The 16,911-nt window shown below is 44.5% G+C and overlaps 1 protein-coding gene across 1 annotated transcript in view; it reads left to right on the top strand.

Moving 5' to 3' along the window:
• Positions 1 to 3,948, top strand: part of LOC127019574 (transmembrane 9 superfamily member 2-like) — a 34,259-nt gene extending 30,311 nt beyond the window's left edge. The window contains exon 17 of the mRNA XM_050901690.1: positions 3,329 to 3,948. Coding sequence (XP_050757647.1) covers positions 3,329 to 3,396 — 68 coding nt within the window. The 3' untranslated portion in view covers positions 3,397 to 3,948. The remainder of the gene's footprint in view (positions 1 to 3,328) is intronic.
• Positions 3,949 to 16,911: the final 12,963 nt, after the last annotated feature.

Genomic DNA, 16,911 nt, shown 5'->3' with positions numbered 1-16,911 from the left:
TAGAATTTTCAAACAAGCCAAATTAGTTCAGAGTTATTCTTCTTCCCCAATCATTATTCATTTGCAGTTCCCTTTCTGATTGGGATATTTACTCCTGTATAGAAAATTGGAGGCTTTTTGACTGAATTACCTTTTGTGGGCCTCTTAGCGGTTCATGGAATCACAAGCACCCCCAGGTCTGAGGTGGAAAAAACCACTGAATTTCAGTGGAACCAGGCACTGTACTGCTTACGTTTTTAAAAAAAAAAAGTTAAGCTTTTTGCTGCAGTACCATAAGCAGTCCTGTAAGTAAATCAGCTGTACGACTTAAAGCAGCTTATAAATAATATTTCCTTAACTTACATTCATTTCTGTCTATTAATACTGATTTTGTAATATCAACACAACTCTGTGCTGACCTGAGCTTTTGGAAGTTCCTAGGCTGAGTGTTTGGCCCATGTTACTTAAAAATAAATGAGAGCACTAAAAATGGCTGGTTGATTTGCTGTGATGAATTCTCACTTCTAAATCTGCAGTTGCATTCTTGAAGTAGATTTTTCGGCCTGGTTGTGATTCTGCCAGCACCTTTAAGCCATTCTGATCTTTGAGCATCAAGTATACTGTTTAGGAGAGGTACTTTTGGGATCCTTAGTTTGATGCTCTTTTTGAAGTTACTGGTCCATAGAGCTATCCCCATCTGGAATTTGTTCATGGGAGGGAAAAAGAAACTACAATACTGGTAAGCCCTAATTGTTGATGTGGAGGTAACAACAGAAGGAAACTCTGCTGACCAGGGAAGGTACTGACTACATAAGGCTGTATCTTGGTGATGAGTCTAACCTTTCTCTCCTGAGCTTATGAGTTCATGGTTCAAATCTGGTGTCTGACAAACATTACCACTTACTGCTTGTGTTAGGAAACATAGTCTTACTCTAGTTCCACTACATTGGCAAAATTTCTGATAATGTTTAAAAAAGGAGCGGGGGGTACTTGGTCTTTGATTTGCTAAACAGACTTTTTTTTAGGAGGGAAGCTGAAAATCAATGTTACTGAAACCTGTGAAAATCTGTTTATAGATGAAATGCTTGTTCACAGTATGAAGTCTTCAGATTCTGCTATGAATGAGGCCATGTTTTATAGAAAGCTGGTGTATCAGAAAGATTCAGAGTGACAAGGATTGGAGGAAAATACTGCGGATTTAGAGTGTGTTCCCATATTAAGTTGTGGCATGCTCAGAAAACTCTGTGAAAAATGTCATTCTTGTGTTAAAGTTACACATTTTTGTTATGATATTACAATTTTGTTCTAGAACAGGAGATAGATTTTTAAGATATCTCATCTGTTAAACATTTGGAAGAAACATTGCTTTCAAAGCCATAAAAGGCTCAAAGTGGGCTATATTACAAAAACAACTAGAAAGCAGATGCTGAGAACCATTATTAGGAAAAAACCATGAGAGTAAGGCTTAGAGTAACAGTGCTGATATTGGAGTATTGGACACAGTAGGAAGGAGTGAGAATTGACCATAAACTGCAAAGACTTAGTGATGTCAAGCCTACAAAGGAATTAAATTCCTTCTGTGGTTGGTGTCTGATCTCCTATCAACAGCAGTAAATCTGCCGTCTCCTACTGTTTCAGAGGATGATAACTGCAAACTTGGAGGGAAAGGGTAATCTGTGGCATATAATAGTAGGCTGTCAAAAAGCCTTTAACTGCAAATATACATGGTAGCACAAAGAATACAAGAATTGGCATATAGATAATAAGCATCCAACGACAGGTTCCTCACTTATCAAATGCGTAGATGTGGTCTGAAAGACAGAAGTGTAATGAATGTAGGAAAGACAAGCGCTTAATAAAGAACCTCCTAGTTAGTAAACCAGTCACAATGAAATAGTGGAAGAAAAAAATTGGAGCTGATGTTAAACATGGGCTGTACAAACAGAAAAGGATGAATGTAAAACTGGGGGAGCTGAGTGCATGATCTTGCAAGTGCCTGTAGTGTAGCTGGTAAGGGCTATCACAGGGCTGGCATGTAGCTGTGTCTTTGAGAGTGAATTCAGCTGAAACTGAGACCTTCCCTTTTTTTAGCTGGTAAGGCTTAACATCTTTGTGGCATTTTACTAATAGGTAAAAGCGTGAGGAACAATGCATCACTTCCCTTAGAGGCTTAAGACTTAATTAATTGTATGGTACTCAATGTCTCCTTGCATACTAAGTTCTTAAAGTAGTTTAAAAAAAATGTGATGGACAATGTCTTTGCAGTTGCTCCACAATAGTGACTGTGAGGTGCAAATTACAGATTTGTTCTTCAGCTTAAAAATAGAAAATTGATATAGACTAATCTCATTCAGTGTCATCTCCTCTCTCCGTCATCTTACTCTGCACTGTGCTAACTTGAGCCACAGGACTTGATATGTGGCCCAGAGTCCCTCCAGAAGGTAGTTGTGGGTTTTTTCTCCTACTGTTGGATTGGATGACTAAAGAACTGGATTGGTAAGAAATCAAGGAAGGCTATACCAAACCAGACTACAGGTCTGCTACCCAAGCACCCTAACACCAGTACTCCCAGGAAAGGGTATAAAAACAGGGCAAGCACGTACTGTTACTTTCTCCCAGCCTCCCATCAGCTGTGGCTCAAGGGCTTTTTTAGCACTTAAGTAATAATTAATTAATAGACTTTGGATTTCTTTGTTCATAAATTTGTTCAGTTGCTCAAACTAGTGTATTTTTTTATTATCTATAGTGACCTGTGACAAGAAAATCCGCAGTTTGAATACACGTTACACAAAATTACGTGTTTTGGTTTGTGTCACTGCTAGTTTCATTTGATGCTTGCTCCCAGCTGCTATAGCACTCAGAGCACTGCTTTAGCAAGAGGAAGTAACAGGATGTAGAGAGTAAGAAGTTCCCTGTTCTCGAGTATAAATAGAGCACGATGAACAGAAAATAGGACCAGGTGATTTTTCCCAAGGCCTTGTTTTGTGTCATAATTCATAGGTGGCTGTGAACTATTGTAGACCTAAAAAACCCAGGTAGGTGTTGACTTTGTGTGCGTATGAAAGTCAGTTTCTTAAGTGGTGCTTGTGTGCCTGCTAGTGGTGATAGTAGCATCACCTTCAGTGGTTTAAATGTACACCAAGCAGCCTGGTCCTAAAAGTGATCTTTGATCTAAATCAATAACTTAGCCTAGGGATGAATGTGTGTTGTTAAATTTAACAAGTGCTGCTATTCTGGATAGTTAGCTGGATTACAATGTTGTATTCTGTCCTGCTGGGAAATACTTGGTAGATTTTTCTCTCAGAGCAAACTGGAAGATAAACTAACCATTTTCACTTTCTCATTTTAGGGACGATTGGATTTTTTGCCTGCTTCTGGTTTGTAAGTAAGATTTACAGTGTTGTGAAAGTGGACTGAAAGGCTTCAAAGTGTCTTTTGAACATATCTCCCTTGCTGTTTGATAATTTTTACCATGTATTGAAAAACATCCTGTGTAATTATTCCAATTTGTAAAAGCTGAAGAGCAGCTACAGCATAAAATACGGATTTTTATGGGAGGAAATGGCACCATTGGAAAAATGTTTACATCAGTATACTCATTGAATATGTTAATTCTAATAATTCTAAAAATTATATCCAAAATTTGATTTAGGACAAATAAAAATTCTGTGAACTAGTTTATTTGAAAAATGAGTGCATTATACAGTCCTCCAGCTGAAATTGCTTGTGATTTTTTTTTTTTTTTTTGTTACCTCTTTTGGTTACCATTTATATACCGTGAAAACATAGGACTGTCAAGTAAATCTATGTAAAATGTGAATTTTTTAACTTAACTATGATTGTACATATTATCCTGCACCTTCTTTACAACTAGATATCTTCTTACAAATGTACATGCATTTAGTGTAATGTAGACTTTATTAAAAATATTGACACTGGTTTTTGTTCAAATAAAACTGCACAACTCTAGCTGACTTGTTTCCTTCCTTGTTAATTGGGCCTTCACTACTTGGACACAGATCACATTAGTTTGACCACTTGATAGCTCTCGAGTTTTATAGTGTTTATAAGCAGTTTGGCTGTGACTTTGGCTGCAAATTGTCTGTGCAAGCAGAAGGAGCTGGTGGGTCACTTGAATCCATGGCTGTAGGGTGGGCAGGGGCTTCTGAAGCTGCTGCTGCCGCCATTACCTGTGTTTCAGCTGTGGGCTTACTCTAACTTCTCCCAAAATATTTTTTGCTGGGCAAACCATTACTTTCTATCAAAGAGTGAAAACTTTCTCCGTCTTTTAGCCCTCCGAAAAACACATCTCACTGTTCTTCATCCTGTGAAGATTGTGTGCAGCTTGTTGGGAAGTTTAGCCGTGAATCTAGTGGGCTTGGGAATGGGTGATTCTTAAAGGTGAAGCCTTCCTTCCTGCTCTGCAGAGCTTGTGCTTAAATGCTGGATTACATGAGACGGAGTATCTTAATAGCCTCTTCAGTTATAAGATTGCAGGCATTCTTCTCTCAGGAATGTCAAAGCTTTAAAGAGGCTCCCCAAAATCTTGAATTGCACTTGAAGCTGAGCAGAGAGTCACTGCAGACACATAATTCAAATGGCTGTGTGACTGACCCTGTTGGAGATGAATAAGGGGATGTTCACTCAGATTAATGGGTGAAATACTCAAAGCTTATTAACTGGCATATGGAAACATTCATTGCTGGAAGCTGCTTTTCAATGTCTAAGCCCGCAATTTAACAAGACCCAAAATGACTCCATATCTTTTTTAGTCGTACAAATACCAGGTAATTGTAGTTAATGTTTAATATCCTTTCCAAAATGTAATCTTTGGTATGAGGATTTCAAGTCTCACCTCTACATGTAGTTGTTCCTTCCAGGTTACTGAAGTGTGGGAGAGATCACCTGGCTAAGCTGGGATGAGTACCAGGCTACATCCTTTGAACAGTGCCTGTGGCATAAAAATGAGGCCTTAGACAACGTAATAAAGAGCCAAGCATTAGTGTACCAGGAGGAGCTGGCTACGATAAAGATTGTTTCAAGTGAGGTTCAGGTATGCTCCTGATGGCAACTCGGCCTTCCAAATGTTTTCCCCTCCTACCACCAAAATCTCTGTTTCCCTTCGGTTCCCTCCCAGAGGTGGAAAATTACAGAGTTGCCATTAGAGAAATCAGCTTGCGGTTATCTGCTGGTTCAAGAGCACCATTCACTCTTAAAGATTTCATGCTCATATTAAAATTGATGCTGCTCTGTTTAAAAAGGTCCTTCCTATTAAATCTTATATTTAAAGTTTGGGGGGATTTTATTGGATACTTTAAAAAAAAAAAAAAATTATTGGCTGAAGCTGCTTTTGAATTTTACATGTTCAAAGGGAAATAAATTCATGAGAGAATTTGGAGCTACAATTGGCATAAACTCCCAGCAGGAAATTTTGCCAGATTAATAAATATGCATTTCACAAGAGGCAAAGTAAAATGAATTGTAAAATTGCATTTATGGTGCTTTCTCTGCTTTTACTGTGACTACTAGTGAGCTAAAAAGTAGAAACTGGGTTAAGCAAATTTCTGAAGCTTGCCAGTAGTCTAGAGCCAAAGCCATAAAAGTAAAATGAATTGTTCTCATGCAGTTATCATCAGAGAACTTGGTTTGTTTTTTGTAGTAGGCCCCATTCATGCAAATCTGATCTAATTCATAATTCAAGAGTCTTTGTGGCGGAGACAAAATGTTGCGGAGCAATAGCATGTATCTAAATCAGAAAAAAGCTTGAGTTTTGGTCCCATTTCTTCAAAATAGATGGGTACTGTCATGGCAAAGGCAATTATTCTGCTGCAACGGTCTGTCATGGGCTGTACGGCTGAATATAAAGTGAATTTTAAGGATGCTCTTCATTTACATACTACAGGGATGAGCTGGGGCAGGCAGTATCCTGACTGACTAATACCCGAGTGGTGGCATGTTTTAAAATAGTTTGTCCGTTGTTGTTTTCCCATCCGTGGACACCTGTGAGATCTGCTGCTGCTGCACTCCCCCTGCCTAAGAGACCGCTACCCCTCTTGTCTCTTGAAACCCTCTACATCTAAATATTTTTGCTGACCCCAGATCTAAGATTTGTGCTGTTTGCAGAGAATCTGAATATAAGCCCTCAGAATTTTCTGGCATCTTTTTTTGACCAAGGAAAAGCTGCAAGCTGTCTTTTGGCTTTGCGCTTATAGAGAAAGCCACCAGGCTGTAAGTTAAATATGAATTGTTATGAGCATGTATCAATTTAAAGGTGCTGTAAGCCCTAGCCAGAAAGTAGTAGACAAACTTCTTAGTTTTAATTTTATTGAGCACAGTTTTCCAGTGATTCTCGGTGCTCTTCGGGAGTTTTTAAAGTATGAGTGAAGATCTTGTCCACTGTGTGTTGAATCAGCCATACGTTTTGAAGATTAAATGGTCAGTATGGGTCACGGATGTTTTAAGTACTTAGATTACCAGTGGTGTCTGATCTCTAACCCATTTTATATTAACTTATGAATAATAGCTGTCACATGGAAATAACTGTTACTCATCTACTCTCATTAGAACAATGGGTTTAGTAAAGCATCCCCTATCCTGTTGCAGATACTCGAGCCTTCCTGCCCTCTTTAAAAAAGAAAAACATGAGGCTAAGTTTTAGCTTTTCTGAAGTGCGTGTATAAGCATCTACACTGCATTTTTGCGATGCTCCCAGTGATGGACTCGCAGCAGGCAACGTAAAGCATCTCCTGTGTAAGACTCTTCTTATAATAACCACCCAAATCCGGCAGACTTTGTAGAATGTCATGTTTGTCATATTTTAAGTAAAACTTGACAAGTTACAACAGAACCTCAAAGGAAGGGGAGATTTCAGTGCTGATGTTTTACATTTCATTCCACTTGCTTGAACAGTGTTGAACAGATACAGCCTCATCTTCATTCCTGAATGTAAACGCTAAGAACAAGGCCATGCTGATGTACAGCGAGGGTGGGAGTCAGGTGCGGTATGTATATGGGGATTGCTGCCCATGCCTGTGCAAACCTCCTTGAGGACTATCAACGGTGCTGCTGTGGGGAGCTGGGAACGCATGGCGTATTCATGGTTAGTTGTGACGGAAGGATGTTTGATGAACAGCAATAAACTTGTCTTCAACGCCTTGCTTAACGTTCCTTATAACGTTGTGCTTTTGTGTTTGATAACACATTCCAAGTTCACATTTAAAATTTGTCTCAGAATTCAGTCTGCTATGCCAATAGCTCGAATGTTTACAGAGATCTGTTGCAGAGGACTGGGGGAGAGGAAATTTAAACCGAACTTTGCCTGCAGTTAAATGCTAGTGTAGACATGGGATCTCTTCTGGAATCTGTGGGTGAGATCTTTAACAACAATCACCACGTGAAGATCCAGCTGTGAAAATCACACATAAAAGAAAGAATATTAGGTGTTTTGCATCGTAAGAATTGGGGGCAAGGCAAATGGCTGCTGAAGTGGATGGAGAAAGGTTAGGTCCTGCTCATCAGCAACTGTAAAGAAAGGATGATTCTTAAATCTGTGATTTCCTGACAGAGATCTGTCCTCCATAGTCTTACAGCAGATGTTCAGATGTCCAGTTCCACTCCCATGAGCTGTATCACTGAAGCTAATGGAAATAAAGTGGTAAAGTTAGCCCAGGTGTCACTGTTTCTCTGACCACTCTAACATTACTTTGAATTTTCACTTGCAAGCAGGAATGAAATCACTGCATTTCTACAGAACGGCTGCTGGTGCTTCCAGGCTTAAGAATAGAAAGATGAAGCTGCTGTGCTCTTCACCTGCAACTGTGACTTGTTTATTTCAACTAAACTTAAATCTAAGTCTTAAAAACAGTGTCTGCTAAACTCATGTCATGGACCTGAGTTATTTCAATATTCCTGTTTTTATTAGGTATGAACTGTGTGCACTAACTGTTATTTTTAGAAAAAGCGCTCAGGGCAGTGCGGGTGGCTTTGGGTTACGTGGCCTTTGTTTTCTCTTTCATGTCTGGGGACACCCATTTTGCAGCGAGCAGAGCTCCTCCTGCCAGAGAAGTGTGAAAAAGAGGGTCTGACCCCATTTCCCGGAGCTTTCCAGTGCAGTCCTGCAGCGACGGAGACCAGGAGGGTGCCCTGGAGGGCGCAGCCCTTGCAGCAAGCGCCCGAGGGCTCACGTACATGAGAAGAGATCAAACTGGTTTAGCCTCTTTGTTAAGGCCAAACTCGTGACTTGACCGCAGTGTGACTTGCTTGTGGAGAACGGACTCTTTTGTGTCAAAGAGTGGGTGGGAAAGGGCTTAACAACAGCCTAGGCTTCCCCTAGGATAATAACCAGCGATGCAACTCTCCTGGAGACACGGTGCATCCTTCTTAGTACGGTTTCTTTACGCCCGGGTGGGATGTCTTTGACTTTGCTGGGATAAAAGCAGGATGGATGTCTTTCATGTTCTGTTGAGATGCTGCAAGCCTGTACCCAAAACTTCAGGTCAGGGTCACCGTCTATTTTGGTATCCAAAGTAACTACAGTTAAGCAGTTCACAGTACAGTACTTTATCTTCCTAATCTAGATGCCTCTTAGTTACAGGCTACACACACTAATTAGCTTTGCTCATACAAACCGGGAAGCCCTTAGACTTTCTGTGAAGTTATTAGCGCCAAGATTTTTATAGATAACATTAGCGTCTGTGGAGTTTACCCAAGGTAATTTATGTTCTATTTGCAACTCAGGGAAAACTCTTAGATGTTTGACATCATAAAACAGTAAAACCAGGAGATTTATTACAGGGGCAGAGAGAACAGGGCCCTTGAGCTGCTTTGTTTATCATAAAAAGTCGGGTTAATCAGATGTGCACATGTGCCTCCCATATTTTCTGGTTTCGTTTCCCTCCTGTGCTGCTCCTTGACAGGCTCTGCAGTAGATGAAAAGGCGTGGGAGCCCTGGCAAAAGTCCTTTGGACTCTACGGGACGAGGATTATATTTGTACATCCAGAGAATGTTTATCTGCCCCTTGTGCTACCATTAATAGAGAAGAGACATATGCAACTGAGTTCTCAATGAGGCTGTAACTTCTCCCGGAGAAGGGCAATATAGGAGATCCCAGTAGCACAGTTGGCGGGTGGATGGAGAGCTGATGCTCCCGGACTGTGCCGGAGCTACCGGTGTGATGTCAGCACCTCAGAAACGCTCATCCCAAAGGATGATGGCTGCAGGCAAAAAGAAACACAGTAACGGTACTCGGGCACATGGCCGGACCCTGCGCTGCCCGGTGCTGGCGGGCAGGGCTGTGGCCGCTGCAGCGTTCTCGGCAGCCCGGCCAGCAGAGCCGGGCTGGGGAGGGAGGGCAGGCTGCGGCCAGGGGTCCTGGCTGTCTTAGTTGGCTTAATAAGATACTCCCTCTGCCTGGAGAGCTTTTCCCATCGCTATCCTGAGACCACCGTGGCTGCAACAGCCCTGCCTCTTCCTTATGGGGGTTTCTGCAACACCGATGTGAGTAATACCTGGGTGGTTTGGGAGGGTTTGCAAGGAAACACTGTCAACTTGGAGGTGCTGTGAGAGAAAGCGATTTCCCCAAACTGCGCGGAAGCCGGGACTGCATTTGGCTCGGCTTGCCCGGCAGATGCTGCTCGTGCCTTTATGTTTGCAGGTCCTCGCTTTGTACGGCCTGGTCACGTGCTTGGGGTTAAACTTAATCCAGATTAAGAGACAATCCATCAGAGTGGCAGGGGCCAATGTGTAGGTTCCCCCGCGGGTTAGCATGGGGTACTTTTTCCAACAGATTTCCTACTGATGGCAGCACTGGGCATCTCAGGATGATCCCCATCCAGCCTGCTGTAGCTACTCAGCTTTTGGTCTTTGTTGGCTGGTCTTCTCTGCCATGGATGTGTGGGGTGCATCGAGTAGATGTTCTCTGATGCTCCCAGGCAGCAGCAGGAGAGACCCTCTGGGTTTCTCAGTGGTGTTGGTCTGTGAGCAGAAAGAGAAGTGTTGTTAGCATCAGGTGGGTCCTGTGTTGTTCAAGCAGGGTGAAAGAGCTGCCCATGGCCATGCATCCCTCTGGGAGGGGTGCAGATGGGGCGGCAGCAGGGAGCTCCCAGCCAGGCTGGGGGAAGCGGGGTCACACAGGCAGCTGTGAGTCCTCAGGCTCCGCACAGGCTCAGCTGGCTTCCAGCTTTCTCCTGTCTCTCCTCTCCAAACACCTCCTTTGGAGGTTGCATCAGCAGGGAAGCTTTGGTTAAGAGGGAGGAAGAAAAAAAAAAAAAAGGCAGATAATTTAGCTGAAACAACTGCCCATCATCCTTCATGCATTGCAGGGTGAGCTCGTGCTGCAGGAAGAAGTCCCATGGGAATTAGGGAAGCCGAAGCAGAGGTAGAGGAAAAGCAGGTAAAATGGTCTACTGCACGTCTCGGGGGTCTGTGTGAACAGCTTCATGCAGGGCAGGCTGGGGGAGCTGAGCTAGCTCCAGCATCAGAGGGAAAGCAATGAACTGGTATTAGTTGTGCAGCTGAGGGTGGTTAAGCAGCAAAGCCCATAAGACCCTGTGAATTTCTGAAGTTGTTAGGGCTTTCAGGTGTGGTGAGGAGAGGAGCTGGGCAAGGATGTGAGTGCTGGGCTGTTGGCTGGAGCTTCTGCTGGTACTGTACCCTGAGCGGCAGGATAAGATGTGAGTTAAACCATAGTTGTTGAACTTCCCCTCTCTGAAGGGGGTGGGGGGAAAGGGGGTGTTTGTGGCAGTAACTGGTGACGTTGCCTTGGCACAGGGGTTTCCTGGGCAGAGGTGGGCTGTGTGGTCATCTGGGAGGTGGGAGCTGGTTTCTGAGGCTCCCTTGGAGCAGAGAGTGTCCCTGAGCAGGAGGGTGGCTGTGCAATGGTGTGTCTCAGCAGGGTGGCCCCAGGCTGCAATGCTGCTGTCACAGCAAGCTTGGGGGCCCCCAGATGAGGTACCTCCCTAGGAGCTGGCAAACATGTGCTTTCTGGAAAGCAGCAGGACTCTGGTGCTGCAGGACCTTGAGGTGGGGGAAAGGATTGTCCTGGGCTTAACTGAGACCAAATGGTTTCCTGGTGAAGCGTCCAAATTGGGAAACTTAAAGCAGGGAATGAAACCCTCCAAGCTTAGTCTGTCAGCTGGGTGTTTCTGTGCCTTGGGTGTAAAACCAGAAGGATGGTACTTGTCTCGCGGTGGCAATGGGAGAAGGTGCTTGGCCCTCAGAGATGGCAGGACAGGCATATCTCTGCCATGGCTGGCTGGATGTTGCACGTGGCACCAGCCTTTTGTTGCAGTGGAGAGGCTCTCAGGGCAAGTGTCATGCTTAGCTCCTGTCCTGTCATGCTGTGGTCTATGTTATGGCCAGTGGAGATATGTCTATAACGTGTTTAGGGCTTGCACTTTGTGAAAGGGCTGATGGGAGTGGCTGTGGGCATGGAGAACTCCTGCAGACCTTGTAGGACAACGTTGTGTTGGGTGATGTAGGGAGGAGGATGCCTTTTACTTCCTAAACTTCTGACTCAACCCCAAACCAGCCTGAAAGAAGATCCCTTTGAGGCCCCTGAACAGGTCCACGGCCTGTGGATCAAACCCAGGGGGCAGCTGTTATCTCCAGCTCCCTCTTTGCGTGGCAGATGCTGCAGCACGTGCTTTGTAGGACCAGCCATGCTTTCCTGGCCCAATGCAGGTATCCCTTGGGAAGCGCAGGATGCCTTCCCACGCACCGCATCATTAACAACTTTAAACCACCGTTCCTGCATACTGTACATAATTCTCTTTACATACTGGCTAGAGGTGTCCAGGCTTCAGAAATGTGCTCACAGTGTACAAAACCACATGCCAGCGGTAATCTAATTAGCCAGCTCCTCGGGATCTTGCCACGGGGTGCGTGGGACCAGGCATCTTTATTTCCCCCTTCTTCCAGCTCTAAATGACTCCCAAGTTTCTTCCTGCTCTTTCCCTTAATGAGTCGTGCTGTGCTGGGACAGACCTCTTGGCTGAAAGAGTCTAATTGCTGGAGTAAGGATCAAATAGCCATTAGACTGTTTGCTACTAATTAATTATTGCTTGTTGCTGCTCAGAAGTGGAAGGGCTCAGTTGCAATGTAACAGGCTTACTGGTGCTAAATAACTCCCGTTTACAGCTATGGTGACTGAAGGCTGGTGGTTACTGGCTGCTTGTAGTGCTGGTCTTCTGGGGATGTGAGGAAGGCTGAGCCCCCTGTCTGTGTCACACCTTCCCCCCCCCCCCCCCCCCCAAATCTTGTGGTTTCTTGCTCATCCTGACTGTTTTTAGTTGGTTTAAAATGGATAGTGTCTCCCTTACCAGTCAAACATTGCACTCTAGGAAACATCAAAGAACTAATTAACCTGCCAGACTGCTTAACAACATTACAAAAAGATTTCTTGTCACTAAATACAGGACATACCTGCTGTCTACTTTTCTCATTTTTAATTTAGAAAAGGTGGAAAGCTAGTGGGGAGAAGAGGAGAAGTCTGTGCATCCAACTGGAGGACAACCAAGCAGTGGTGATTTATGGCTGGGTAATTTTCCAGCTGCCATAGTTTGTGTTAGCGCAAATGAGAATTGATGGCAGTTTGAGTTAATAGCCGATGCAGTGAGGAGCTGGCACGTGGTAGCTTCAATCTCCTCTGCCGCGGGAGCAGCCGCTTCTCAAACCACCCAGGCTTGTCTGCCAAAACCTGGAGGAGCGAGTGGACTCCAGCTGCATGGAGGGGTGGGTGACTGGGAGAAAGGGGGGAAGGTGCGAATGGATCCAGACAGGACCTGGAAAGGGCTGTGAGTGGGGCAGTGCTGTGGGAGCAGAGCCCAGTGCGTGCCCAGGATAGCCGGGAGGAAATTTGCATGTCTCTCTTTGCTCCCCCTTTCCAACACCTTGCTCCTCTGCTGTCCAGGGCACCCCAAACCCTGTCCGCGCTGTGCCCTTCCTTAAGCATCTCATGCTGCTCCTCCAAGCACTGATAAAACAGCCAAGGACAGTAGTCATCTACCAAGGCATGATGAGCCATGCCACCAAGCATCATGATGATGTGGAGACTACTGGACAAGGAGCCAGAGTGTTTGAGCACAATTAAAAAAACTGGAAGGTTTCCCCTCCTCTCCCTTGCTAATGCCCAGGGGATATTTGGGAACCTTCTACCCAGCCCTATTTCCATCGTGCCACTCCAGAGGGATGCAGAGGCTGGGGCAGGAGCATCGTGCCTATGGAGCTGGAGCAGGCCTAGTCCCAAGGTGACAGGAGCAGGACCGGAGCAGAGTGCCAGTGTCACAGCAGGGGCAGGACTGGTGCTGGCACCATGGTGGTGCCCACCGTGTGTGCACAGGGCTCTCCTGGCCTCAGGGAAACACCAGCGGCCATCAGAGCAATGGAGAGGTGTTTAGTGGAGAAGAAACGAAGTGCGTGGAGAGAGCGTTCACCAAACACAAAGCTCCCCAGGGCTGCCCTGTGAGCATCCCACGGTGGCAGCCCGGCCTCAAGCTTATGTGAACACATCAGTGTGTGGTCCCCAAACCAGGCGTCACACTCTCAATAAGGTGTTTTTAATTTTTCACTGAATTATTTTCTCAGCTCTAGCAGTGATAGAAAGAGGTTTTTATTCCAGTGTGGTTTATTTTCAATAATTAAGGAGGATAATAAGACAATTGCTGGCAAAGTGCATTGCTTATAGCATAAATAGTCTTTGTTTTAAGGTTTTCCCCAGTGTCAAAGTTCTTCAGTGACTCTCATTAGGAAATATAACACATGCCAGTCTTTGACAAGTGGCAGCAAGAGGAGCGTAGCCTAGCGGGAAGAGTCTAAAATATTTAAATATAAATTATTTACTGCAAAAGTTGACTCTCTGAATGTTTCTTGCCACAGTACCTGACTAATTATCATGTTATCAAAGGAGTGTGCAAACCTGTAAGCCTCGGCGTTTGGAGTGGTTTGACAGATAAGCCTTCCTGATGGAAATAGATGTAACTTCGCTATTATCAGTCTCGTTCACTTTTGAATTTTGAATTGCTATCTTTTTTTTTTAAACTAATAGTCTGTTTTATGTAAACTGCTCAGAGATTAGGAGTTGATTTCAACGATCATCCTCCATAAAGTCTCTTGATCATATTTTATGGTTTCTGTGACTCATGGGTGTAATCTTGTATCCCTGGGATATTCATGACATGTTCGCCTAATTCTCCATGGTAGCTAATCTCACTTCTGTACCTTTAAAAAAATATTAAAATATCTTTAAAGCAGGGCTGGTAAAAAGGCAACTTTTACAGCCAATCTTCAGCTCCAATTGCTCCTGCTGGGGAAGTCATAATGATGAATTTGTGACATAATTTCTGCGGCAACATGCTGGGATTTCATAAATGGGGATGGTGATTATAGAGCAGGATCAGGTGAAGCTGGATTGTGATGGTAAAAGCCCTGATTCAAATGCAAATTGTTCAATAATGGCATAGGGGATACCAGAAATTACTGGCAATTTATTTTATTTGGGTTAAGCTCCTCATTCAGTCTTCTCCAGTTGGAAAGTCACTCTTTTAAGGATGCGAGCAAAAAAAAATGGCTGGAAAACGTATCTTTCTCCTCTCGAGAACAAAATTGTCCTAATTTAATAATAATTAATCAGTTAGTGTAATTAATAACAATGTTCTGTATTTCTATGATTCCTCCCATTCAAAACTCTCCAAGTGCTTCACAAACCCTAATTGATTCCACCTTACCACTCCCTGTAGCAGGACCACATTATTTACGCCATTTTTCTGGAGACAGGGAGGCATGTGAGTCAGGCAAATCATTTTAACCAGGTTAAATACTATGGCCAAGGTCAGACGAGGAGGCGAAGTCAGGATGGATCTGCATTTCAAAGATCAGCCTCGACTCATTTGGGTTTTGGCTATTGGACAGTGCGTGCAGCTATTGCATGGCCACGCGAGTGGTGGCCGCCCAGTTGCAGCCTCAGAATAAACCTGGCAGTTTTCTGGTGTCTAGCACGTGGAGTTGGGAATAGGAACAAGCCCAATGGGCATGCATCAGTAGTGAAACCAGTAGAACTGGCTTTTCGTTAGTTATTCTCACTGAATTTGGAAGCAAGTTCCTTTGTTTTTTTGGTTTTTCTTTTCCTTTTTTTTTTCCTCCTCCAAATCACTTGGAATTTAAACTGTTTAGCTGAGGATTAAACTAATTGCTTCTGTAAAATGCTGTTCCCACACCATCTAGTGTACATCTGTTAACTGGAGAGGGATAACTGAACCAGTTGCCAGATGGTCTCTTGGATTTGGGTGGCTGGGAGCCAAAGCCGGGAGCCAGTTGGCGGTTTGTGGGGTTCTAGAAAAGAAGTCACGCTACGTGCACATTCCCCTCAGTTACTCTTCTCTGCCTTAATGAAGACACTGCCTAATGCAATAAAGCAGCCATTAGCCCCCTCCCTGCACTCCCCCCTCCCCAAAAGGGGCGAGTTTGTAAGTCTGATTTGTCTGACTGAAGCAGGCTTTTCCAGGAGCTCAGGTTCTCCGCACGCTATGTGTGCACAGGCACTTTCTCAAGTATGTGAGTTATTCAATCCCGTGCCCACCGGCTGCCTCTTTCCATGCTGTGGTGGAAAGATGCTATTGCAACCAAACTGTTATTTGAAAGTGTTTTTTACCTTTATAGTTAGCAACTCAAACTTCACTGTTTAGCCTTGATTATTGAATAACACGTCCATAATGCATATCGGCTCACATCACACTGTACCGTTTTAAAAACTTCAACCTGAGGGCTAGATGCTGTGCTTTGTATTTAAAAAGCATGCAATATTTACCCGTGCTTGCAGGAGGACACAGCCCTACTCTGCTGGAAAAGAGTGTTATGTCAGACTCTGAAGAGGCTGTCCATGGTAGGGTAACACAGGTGCCCTTGACCAAAACTGAAAACATCTTCCCCAGAGCTCGGGATCCTCAGATGTGACAACTAGGTGGTGTGTTTTGCATGGGACTGCTGCTAGGGGACAGCCATGGCATCCAGAACGCAACCTAGGCATGGACCTTGCTCTGTTTCTGACCACGCAGTGCTAGACAGTGATGGGAATCGCATCTGGTGGGTGATGGAGTCACTCCAAGGTGTGGGACAGCCACAGCCTGGTGGGGTGGTTGGGAGTGGGAAGGGCACCCCATGCTGCAGGTACAGTACAGAGGAGGCAGAGAGCAGTACCTGACCTGGTGGCCAGCTTGGACTGTATTCCCACTTAGACTTTGTGCTGGTGAGGTTTCCTCTTCAAGGCGTGTGTCTTTGTCTGATAACCATGAAAAGCCAAAGCTGCCTGCTGAGGTAGGAAAGGACAGAGCTGGGAGCAAATCCAGTTTTACAGCAATGTTTTCTTTTTGGCAGAGAGTGTATGTACTGAGAAATATTAGGCTTATGTGACTTACACTGAACGCTGCAGTGTAAATACTGAGCTGGATCCCCTGCAGTGTAAGTACTTCCCAAGCCATGACGCCGTTACTCTCCTACCTGGGCTGGAGCTTGCATGCAGTAATGTGCATGTGTCTGTCCAGGTGAAGCACTGCTCAGTAAAAATAACTAAGAAAAGCAATGGATGTACTTGGAGGTGATGATACAACCAAATCCAACTGCTCTTGACAGCCAGAGCCTCATCCAGAGCCTTCTGTAGTCTGTGGGAAGATTCCCACTCAAGCGGGTGGCTTCTGCAGGTGGAAACTTCCTGCATCTGGAGTATTTATCTGCATGCCTCGGCATGGGCTTTGGTGCCCATAGCTGTCACAACAGGTTGTGGAGTGGAAAGTATCCGCCTTGAGATGAGTTAGTGAAAATGGGGCTTTCTTCTAGTTGAGGAGGTCTGGGGTGGTGCAATGTGGAACTTCTTATTTTTTTTTCCCCTCTGACACCAGCAAACCCTTTCCTGCCCTGGCTTGGTGAGCCTGCTAGCTTGAATG

Source organism: Gymnogyps californianus, chromosome 9 (genome assembly GCF_018139145.2).
Source record: "Gymnogyps californianus isolate 813 chromosome 9, ASM1813914v2, whole genome shotgun sequence".
Taxonomy (NCBI): Eukaryota; Metazoa; Chordata; class Aves; order Accipitriformes; family Cathartidae; genus Gymnogyps; species Gymnogyps californianus.
Note: the sequence above shows the minus strand (reverse complement) of the source record. Positions and strands in the feature narration are given on the sequence as shown.